The sequence below is a fragment of the Lutjanus erythropterus genome, chromosome 5, assembly GCF_056507025.1.
Source record: "Lutjanus erythropterus isolate fLutEry1 chromosome 5, fLutEry1.hap2, whole genome shotgun sequence".
Classification (NCBI taxonomy): domain Eukaryota; kingdom Metazoa; phylum Chordata; class Actinopteri; order Lutjaniformes; family Lutjanidae; genus Lutjanus; species Lutjanus erythropterus.
In genome coordinates, this window is record NC_139321.1 from 9,477,311 (window position 1) to 9,487,371 (window position 10,061).

General features: G+C 41.7%; 1 protein-coding gene across 1 annotated transcript; it reads right to left on the reverse strand.

Moving 5' to 3' along the window:
* Nucleotides 1-1,284: 1,284 nt before the first annotated feature.
* agtr2 (angiotensin II receptor, type 2) lies at nt 1,285-4,857 on the reverse strand. Its single transcript, XM_084718707.1, has 2 exons — nt 4,680-4,857; nt 1,285-3,419 (listed from the first exon to the last, which is right to left on the reverse strand). The coding sequence occupies exon 2, from the start codon at nt 3,351-3,353 to the stop codon at nt 2,094-2,096; it is 1,260 nt and encodes a 419-aa protein (XP_084574833.1). The 5' UTR covers nt 3,354-3,419; nt 4,680-4,857; the 3' UTR covers nt 1,285-2,093.
* Between the last annotated feature and the right edge of the window lie 5,204 nt (nt 4,858-10,061).

The window sequence follows — 10,061 nt, forward strand, 5'->3', positions numbered from 1 at the left end:
GGGGGGGGGAGGGGAAACTGGATGTCCATCTGCCAGGCCGACAGTAATCCCAGCACTCTCATTCCCAGGTGGGGGAAACTCTCAGTCACAGCTGTTGGAATGCAAGATTTGGAAAAGGAAAGCAGAAATTGTAAACAAAATCAGTTTTACTAAATCAGTGTATGTGTGAAAATGGAATAAAATTAATTCGCAAATATCCTATTTTAGTAAAAGAACAGTAAAAGTCAACTTAGATAAATTATATCAGTCAGACGAGTAACAATTTTAGGGAAATATTGCTCACTTTATTTCTTTTTAAGTCAAAGATATGCAGTAATTTTAATTTTTTAATTCTTTACAGAATAATAATGTACAATATGATTTGTTACAAGTTACGTGATTACACATTTAATATATTGTTCCCAAAGAGAAAAGTAAAAGTAGAACTGTTATGACTGGTTAATAATTACTCTTATACATCTGTAATATTATTTGCTTTGGCCTGTTCTGCTTTACAAAGCCAAAATGCAGAAGCTATACATTCAAAGTGGACTTTGGAGCAGAGTATGACTTTTTGGCATTTGTTTTATCATATACAATATTATTATGCCATAAACATGTATAATTTCAAAGAAAACATCAGAGTTTAGAAAACTGTACCACAGAGCTAAAAACGCACCTTTAAATTAAAGCTAGCTGGTAGATAGCTACAGTTAGCCTTAGCTAAAGCTAAATTTACCCGCTCTTTCTTACCTGTTTCATTCCTGCCACTGAAAATGAGATCTTGCATCTTAAATTTGTCATCTCATATGAATGAAGATGAATGGAAAAAAAAAATACTAACAGCAGCTGAACTAGTCCTGGTAAAATAAAATACTAAAATACTAGCTTAGCTTAGCTTAGCTTGGTTAACTGCCCTCTCACTCCCTGATTCCTGACAGTTTTAACCCTTTAAACCTTTACAAACAGATTGTTGGTGAACTTTTTGGTCTCTTGAAAGCAGCTGAAACAGGTTGTGAACATGAAAGTAACACATCATCCTCAGATGTTCATACTGTGGTCAAACAGTTGCATATTTACCTTACATACCCAGCATTTTTATTTGTGGTGTCCACCTGGTGAACTTAAGTCCAATATAGAGCAGGGAAGTCCCTCCTCCCTCCACGGGGCCTTACTTTGGAAGAAGTATGAACAGTAGTTTGGAAGAGACAAATCATTCTTTGATCCCATTTGAACTGTGCCACGAATAACACATATGATGTTTGTCAATTTAAAAGTATGCAAGTCAAGAAAGTTGCAGTTTGTTTTAGCAGCATTTAGTTTTACATGAAACTGCTCAGTGAACTACGTCTCTCGAGTAAGACCCACAGGCATCAGCACCTCAGCGGCTAACACTGGCTTCACTCATGTGGCTTTTGGTTATGTAGTCTCTAATTACATATTTTCACAGACTGATACTTCAACAGTTTTACGACAAATGGCGACTTTCCTGACTTAAAAAATTCTTTTAAATTGACAAATGTTGTATGCGTAATTCCTGGCACAATTCGAACAGGATTAAAAAAGATATATTTTTTTTATTCTCTCGCCGTTGACTGCCATACATACTTTTCCTAAGTAAGGTCTCATGGTTGTCCACCAGAAGGGGAGGGACTTTGCTTCTGTATTCACCCTTTTTTAGCTCCATTTTTGATCTCCACCAATTCCTGAGGAAAATATCTGGCTCTTTAGCTGCTGACTGCTCCCTACTATGTTCACCAGCTAGTTGCTAACTGTGTCTGCCTGCTGTTTGGTACTGAACATGTATATTGTACAGTATTTCTCACTGAAAACAGCTGCCTACTGTGGCATTGAAGGAATAATATTCATAACTTATCTGTCCATTGCAAAGTTTGGCAAACCAGTCTGAAATCTTTAAACCATTTATCTCAGCTTCATCTTTCCTTTTTTTCCCCTGTCTTTGTAAGGCAGCATTGAGCTCTGCTGGAATGTGACTTGACAGATATAGTAACAGCTCCGTCTCACACATCCACGCTTATTAGAGTTCAGCAGTCACTTGACGTTAGAAGGTATCACTCTTTAGAGTGTGAAGCCATGTGGAGGAGAAGGAAAGTCTAAGCAGGGCCGGAGGGCTCAACAATCGCCAGATCTTTCAGGTCACTGAGTTTTCGAGAAAAGGAGCTCAGCCTGGTGCTGAAGGAGCCCCTCTTCTGGCTGTGATCTTCTTCACGGGCCTTCAAACAGGCACACAGGCCCTTGCAGAGGCCCCCAAGACGGCCCCGGAAATGGTTCCCGATGAAGCAGTAGAGCACGGGGTTGATGGCTGAGTTGGAGAAGCCCAGGCAAAGGGTGAGAGGGGTGAGGTTCTGGATGGTCCAGTTTACCCAGCAGCTGTCCAACCACCTTTCGTTCTTCGCAAAGTCCAAGAAGGTCACGCAGTGGAAGGGGAACCAGCAGAGGAAGAAGGCCATGACCACGGCAGCTACGGTCCACAGCACGTGCTCCAGCCCCTTGCCCTCCAGGGTCCTGCCTGCACTAGAGCTGGGGCACACGCACGGGGTTGGGGGTCTGTCTGGTTTACTGCAGCTCTCCTGGTATTTAAAAGAGGGCATGCTGGGGGGGTGCGATGGATTCTGCATTCTTCCCAGCCCCGTATTAGCCATCAAATGTCTTCCAATGGCACAGTAGCAACAGGAGATGACAAGCAGCGGCAGCAGGAAGGCCAGGATGATCTTCATCCAGACCAGGGTTATATACCAGTTATTATCAGGATACAAAATCACACAGGCCTCCACGTCAAGCGGCTGGAGGTGATGCGTGTCCCTCAGATACAAGGTCGGGGCTGAGCAAGCGAACGCCAGGAGCCACACCAGGATGCATGTGAGCCGGGCGCGCATGGGGTTTCTTGCACTCAGGGAGCGGAGCGGACGCACAATGGCCAGGTAGCGATCCACACTCATGCTAGTGATAAAGAAGATGGACGCGTAGAGGTTGAGGTTGTGGAGAGCGCCGCAGACTTTGCAGGCAACCCGGCCAAAGGGCCAGCTGTAGCCCTGGGAGTAATAGACAGCCCACAGCGGGAGAGACAGCAGGAACAGCAGGTCAGACACGCACAGGTTGAGCATGAAAGTGTTCGCCACAGTCCTCCTTGACGTGCTGCCATGAGCCAACACGCACACTGCCAGGGCATTGCCTACGATGCCCAGCACACAGATGACGCTGTAGATGGCGGGGATGACGGTGGTCATGGACACAGGAGTCCAGTCTGTGCAGTTGAGCGCAGAGGGGGCCTGGGAGGTGTTCAGAAAGATTTCCATTGTTGAATTGGGGGAGGAGGTGGAGTTGAAAAAGGAGAGGTCATTTGGGATCGCCATTATGAAACTGTATGTATCGTTGCGTCACCCAATATGACTTCCCTCCTTTCAGTCTTCCAAGGTCAGCTGGAAATAAAACAAAACAGGAGAGCATTTACAATTCAGCTGCCTTTTACGGACAAAAAGTGTTCCTACGCAGCAATCAGCTGGCTCTTGTTTATTAGCTGTCCTACTTGATAACTAATCACAGCACAAATACATTACACCATTCCTGAAGTGAGGCAGTAATGAAATACACATGAAGGGGTTGTAATAATCTGTCTGCTTAATGGATTCCTCAGAAACAACAATTTTGTATTAATGACCGAAATAAGTTTTTGAAACATTCATGATTTAGATGAAAAAAGTGTCAGCTTCACTTTAAATTTAATTGTTTTACAGGAGTCTTAACTGAAACTGATTATATTATGGTCTGGTGCAGCAGGCGAATGCATTATTAATAACAACAGGGAAATTAGGGGAGACCAGGGGCAACTGTAACTTTTTTACATTTTCCTTCATAACTCACATGAACTTTACTTGAAATACACTATTCATCTTTTGATATGAAAAAAGATATATATGTGCACTATTTAATAATGCAATTGATATATCTTCACTAATAAAGACAAGATTATAATATTTAATTTAATGCTATAAGTCAGAGTGTTACAATTGCCCCCTTGCAAGTTGAGAAGATGCAAAATCTCAAGACAACTTACTTAGATAGATTTTTGAGTTTTGGGGAGATAATTTACTTTTCCCCTAGAAACCCCCTAGAACCCCCTCTTGAATTATGGTTAATAAATTATCAGTTGCAACTATTAAATTCTGAAGCACCCAAATATGACAAATCAGATTCACAGCTTTGAAACACATTTTTTTTGTGTGTGTCTTCTAAAACTCCAAGATTCAAGTTTATCTAAAGAAGAAAATTTAAATTTTCTCAACCAACCATTTTAACCAATAGCATAGAGATAAAATTGATGTATTTTTTTATTTGCAGCTGTCCAAACTTTAGACAACAAAGGGAAAATATTCATATTCAAAACATAACTTTCACACCTAAAAATCAGTTAGTAACTTATGCTGAGGTGAAATGATCCTGCTCGTGCGTGCTCCTCCAGCATGTGTGGAAAAAATGTCATCATCCTCGTCTCCCTTATATTTTGAAAAACAGTAACTTTTCCAAAACAAAAAATAACTGGTACTTATGCTAAGACTATACTAAGTTGAACTAGTGAAAAAAAGGTATATGTGTTATTTAATAAACATAAAAACTGAGATACCATCAAATCAAAACAGACTTACTAAATGATTTCTGTCTATTTAAATAATTCACTTTACCTGGAGTGATTGAGTGTCCAGTCCAAGCAGTCAGACACTGTTCTTTTGGCTAAAGTCCATGTCTTGACAATCGCTCCTCGACCCCTCTAAGAGACATCTGCACAGCTCAGTAGCCCGGACCATATCATGCCTCCGTGTGTGTGTGTGTGTGTGTGTGTGTGTGTGAAGAAAACAGACTGGAGGCTCTGAGAAACCAGATGAGGTTGGGGGTCTTATAGCCCCCAAGAGCCTCCTAATGATTGCACAACAGGGGTAGTTGCTTACACGTCACACCTCCACCATTACCATGGGGGCTGGACTATACCTGGACACCAGCCAGACTGCACACACACACACACACAGAGAGAGAGAGAGAAAGTTGCTCCCTGTTTTTCATTCTATCCCTCCTCTTTTCCTCCCTCCTGAAGTCTCTACCAGAAAAGGCCAAAAACTAAGAAAATCAAGTCAAGATGTGTGCTGGAGAGTAATAGCTGCGTCTCAAGTGGCTGCAGACACACAACCACGAGTCATACCTGACTATAATGAACAGAACACCAGTGTGTTTGAGGTGTCAAACTTAAAGCCCCGGCTGTCCCCGCTGGCGGCCTCTGACCCGAGGAAAGGAGGCTGCGTGTTAATTAGCAGAGCCTCACACTTTGTGTCATATTCGTCCTGCCAGCGGTCAGATAAGCCATGGGAAATATTTACTCTGTCTCAGCGGAAGTCAAGCCAGCCACTGGGGCAGAGGGAGAAAAGGGGGGGAGGCACGGCGCAGGAAGACGGATGAGGAGGAGGACGAGCAGATACTGCAGGGAGTGACCGAGGAGATGAGAAGGAGCGATGGAGGGAGAGACGAGGAGGGAAAAGAGGAGAGAAAGCGGAGATTCCCTCCAGTGGTTTTTCATTAAAGCCTCTGGTGAAAGTTAATGAGGGATGCGTACAAAGCTCTGAGACTGATTACATCACAGCTCCTTTGATCAACGGTGTGAGCATGCATCTCTCCCTGTGTGTGTGTGTGTGTTTTTCTTCAATACTTGTGCAACTGGATGTACTTAATCACAGCCTGGCATGCACGCATCGACGCAATGTGCTCACCTCGGTTTACATGTGTGTTCAGATGAGTGTGTGGACCCTGCTCCATTGAGTATCTATCAGGATGTGACACGTTCTAATAGCCGTGGGAAAGCTGACGGTGAGGATGACGGATGAAGGCGAGGCAGAAAGCGGCAGATTTTGAAGGCCGCAAATGAAGAGCTCTGCCGATGCCTTCGTGCTGGATGTGAGAAATCGGGAATGCGCTGTAGGCCTACGTCGCACAACTCTTAAAATGGGATAGCTGTGCTTTCCAAAACGGAAACTTCATAATGTAATGTTCTTCCACTGGCATGCTGGGTATGCACAGTTGTTCGCACACACAACCACACGCACACACATACACAGACTGAAGCCAAGGGCCCTTGTCATGACATAACTAAAAACAGAAATTTATGGTGTCATGCCGGCCAACACAAATAGAGGATGACAGAAAAAAAAACAGAAATATGTTCTGCCTCTCCGCTGTTCGTCTCTAATCCAGTAGTGGAAAGTAACTAAGTACATTTATTCAAAGCATACTTAAAGGGCCAGTGTGTATGATGATGGGCATCTAGCGGTGAGTTTGCCGATTGCAAACAACTTATCACACTCTCACATGTAGAAGGACTTCACACAGGGTTTGAGTTGGGCTGCCGTTCATTTCACAAAAAGCTGCTCAATGCTGCATGAAGCCAACTCATGCACTGGATGTTCTGCATGTGCGTCTGCAGTGGGCATCCGGTGGACACCAGACACTAAGGCCAAGCAAGCGGCTAACTTTCAGTTTGTCCCTCTGCTAAGCTGAATGGGAATAAAAGCTCCTCCAGACTTTGCAAATATTATTGGACCAAACGGATCAAATCCTGATAGTCAAATTAGTCATTTCATGTGTCATTCCAAAAAAAATGTATCCACCTATTTACAGCAATTTATTTTATTCCACAATGTAAGCTTCTAAGAAAAATGTTTTTTGGGCCACAGTGAATCACATAATGTTGCCATTACACGGTTTGGCCATGATGTCAAATTTTCTTCAAAGCCTGGAGCTCTTCCTGAAGGCTTGTTTTCAACAATTCTGCAGAAGAGGGTTCTCTCTATATAAAAATGGCTCATTCTAAAAACACAATAATTCTTATTTTCAGGTGATTTTACACCAATGAAAGCATACTTAGAAATATTATATTCCATTTCTGCCATATTCTGCCAATAAATCCCTGTAATTTTTACACGCTGGACTGAAGCATAGTTGTGAGGTACTGTACCATTTTCCGCTACATTATGGTTCCACTCCAGAGAATATCAGAGGGAAATATTGTACTTCTTACCTCATTAGATTTACAGACAGCTATGGTTACTAGTCATCGTGCACATTAAGATTCAACGTATAAAATCACTTTCTAAAACATGATTCACCCTTATAAATGAAACTCCCCAACAGTCGCCACCTTCACCAGCTAGAGCTGTAAAATCCTGCTTACATGTTCACATCAGGAACATTTATCCAGTCATTAAATATATATATAATACTGTATAACATTTTGAAAGATACTATTGTGCATGATGAGTGTTTTTGTTTTTATTGCATAAAGTGCATTTTGGTGATTTTGCGCTTACTTTTATGTTACTTATAGGACAAGTGTGTAGAATTTGGTGGCATCTAGAATACAGTTTGTCTTACCCTCCCCTTCCAAGCCTGCAGGAGATGGCTGCAAAACGTGAAAAGCTGTCTCTAGAGCCAGTGTTTGGTTTGTCCGTTCTGGGGCGACTGTAGAAACATCAAAGTTCAACATGACGGTCTCTTTGGAAGAGGATCCGCACCCTCTGACATAAATGAATCTTATTTTCAGGGGATTATACACTAATGAAAACATATTCATGAATAATATATTACATTTCTGTCATATTCTGCTAATTACTTTCTCACTTAAGCCTTTACATTCCCTAAGGAACATAAGCCATCGAAGAAAGCTCTCCATCCTTTCTGGTCTTGTGCCTTTCGATCAAATTGGTGCCACGGCAGCCCCACAGCCATCGTCTCTTGTTCTGTGCTTCTTCTCCAGGCAGTTCTGGATCTTCCTCTGTTTCTCTTGCCTTGTGGGCTCCATGTCAGTGCCTGATTGATTTATTTTGAATTCTTAGTGTGTGTGGCCTATCCAGCTCCAATTCCTCCTCCTAATTTGAAGTTGTATGGGTTCTTGTTTGCCGCGCTCCCACAGGTTCGTGTTTGGTGATGTTGTCTGGCCGCTGGACTCCCAGGAGTTTTGGAGGCAGCGGTTGATGAATGTCTTTAGTTTGTTGAGTATGCTGGCAGTAATTTCCCAGGTTTCGGATCCGTAAAGCACAATGGATGCCTTTCTGAATCTGGCTTTGACGTCTCCCTCCATTCCTCCGTCCGCAGTATTTATGCTCCCAAGGTATATAAAGAAAAAAACCTCCTCTAGTTGGTTATGATCAACGATGCTTGGTGCATTGTTCTTGTTGTTTCTCATGAGTTTTGGACCTTGAAGTAACATTTTAGCTGCTCTGTTGATCCGTCTGTCAGTGAACCACTTTAGCACTATCATCAGGCCAAATTTTCAATATGTCCAATAAGTTTATATACTTAAGTTTATGACTAAATACCTTGAAAAAAAATCTGCTGTTGACTATTTTGTGTCATTCATTGCTATTTAGCACATGTTAGCAAGTTAACATGGTATGATAAGATAGTGAGCACAGTAAACATTATACTACTACTAATCCATTCAACATTAGCATGTTAGCATGCTGGTGTTAGCAGCAAGTACACCCTCACAAAACTGCATGTATAGACTCTGCATCTTGTTAATACAGGACTTCTGTATTTTTACTTTGTGTTAGTGCTACTTTTACTGAAGTTAAAGGGCTGACTATTATTCAGTCAATCTTACTTTCACTTATTTTTTTTTGTTTTATCTCAGAACGTCTTCTGTTTGCCATTCTTTGACCTTTGTCAACATTTGGAGGGACAGTCTCACCTTATCCAATTGCCAGACAATCAATTGAATCAACTACATTTTGCCTTTTCTGGTATTCATGGCATGTTTAAACACATTAGTGTTAATTCTGCGACCAAATGCAAAATCTGTCCTCTTTTTTTGGGTTGGTAGAAGCACAAATTGGGAGGCTGAATGATTAACAGTTTGAGAATGTGTGGGAGTGTGTGTTTGTGTCTGTTTGATCCAAACACAGGGATTTAGTTACAGGCAGCGTCTGTACAGCAGGCAGCAGATAAGAAGAGCGATGGAGCAGAGAGCATCAAACCTCAACTTTCATCACAAGCCTTACTGGACATCAATCTCCCAGCCAATTATTTTTTCACTGTTTTTTAATCCTTTCTGGATTAAAAACATTTAATTTTATCTGTGACTTTAGTTGGTCAAATTTCTTTTTCTTTCCTCTGCACTCAGATCATGAACATGCACTTACGTATACAAGATCCTACATAAACACAAAGTGACCCATATTAATTATAAAGGAGAGGAAGATGTCCATAAGTAAACATATACTGTATTCACAACCCCCCTAAAATTGCTTACATAATTGTTGTGTTTATATTTTTTGCTGATAAATGTGCTATGTGTTTATTCGAGGGTGGGGGTCTCCCTTGCTGGCCGGACCCTGGGAAGATAACCACCAAAAACCATAACCCTTGCAAGCTCCTCTGTGGAAAATCTGGCTCATGGGGATGAAAGGTCAGAGGTCAGAGTTGTGAGCCCCACTTCCTCTCTGCTGGTCAGCACAAAGAGAGCTCTGGACTACATGACAGCCTCCAGTCAAACATTAGTTCACAGAACATAATCATAACTGCTGCTGCTTGTGTGGGACCCAGATTACATGTGTCAGGATTGTGTAATTAGGATACAAAAAAACATATTACAACACTTCACAAGTATCAGTACCACTCTGGTCAAAGTGAAACTAGCTAGTCTTACAGTCGATTCATTATTGTGGCTTCTAGTGAAAAATGCCTCAATGGAAATTTCAAGATTTTGTCTTTAAATCATAAAAGAGGACAGTTATACCTCCAGCTGAGAAAATAATGCCATCATTCAAGGACTCAGCAAGGACTCGACAACAAGGACTCGACATCTAATAAAAAAAAAAAAAAAAATACAGGTGACCAATTGCTAATGTTAGCTACAAAGACCAATCACAAATGTTATCTACACAGAGCAAATGCTAACTTTAGCTACACAGACAAACAGCTAATGTTTGATTCACAGATCAACTTCTAAGATTAGCTACACAGAACAAACACTAACCATAAATGTATAACAATAAAGTACAGAGTGAAGGCAAAGATGGCAC

Coding starts and splice junctions, on each gene's coding strand:
- agtr2 (XM_084718707.1), bottom strand. CDS start 3,353: ATGGCGATCCCAAATGACCTCTCCTTTTTCAACTCCACCTCCTCCCCC.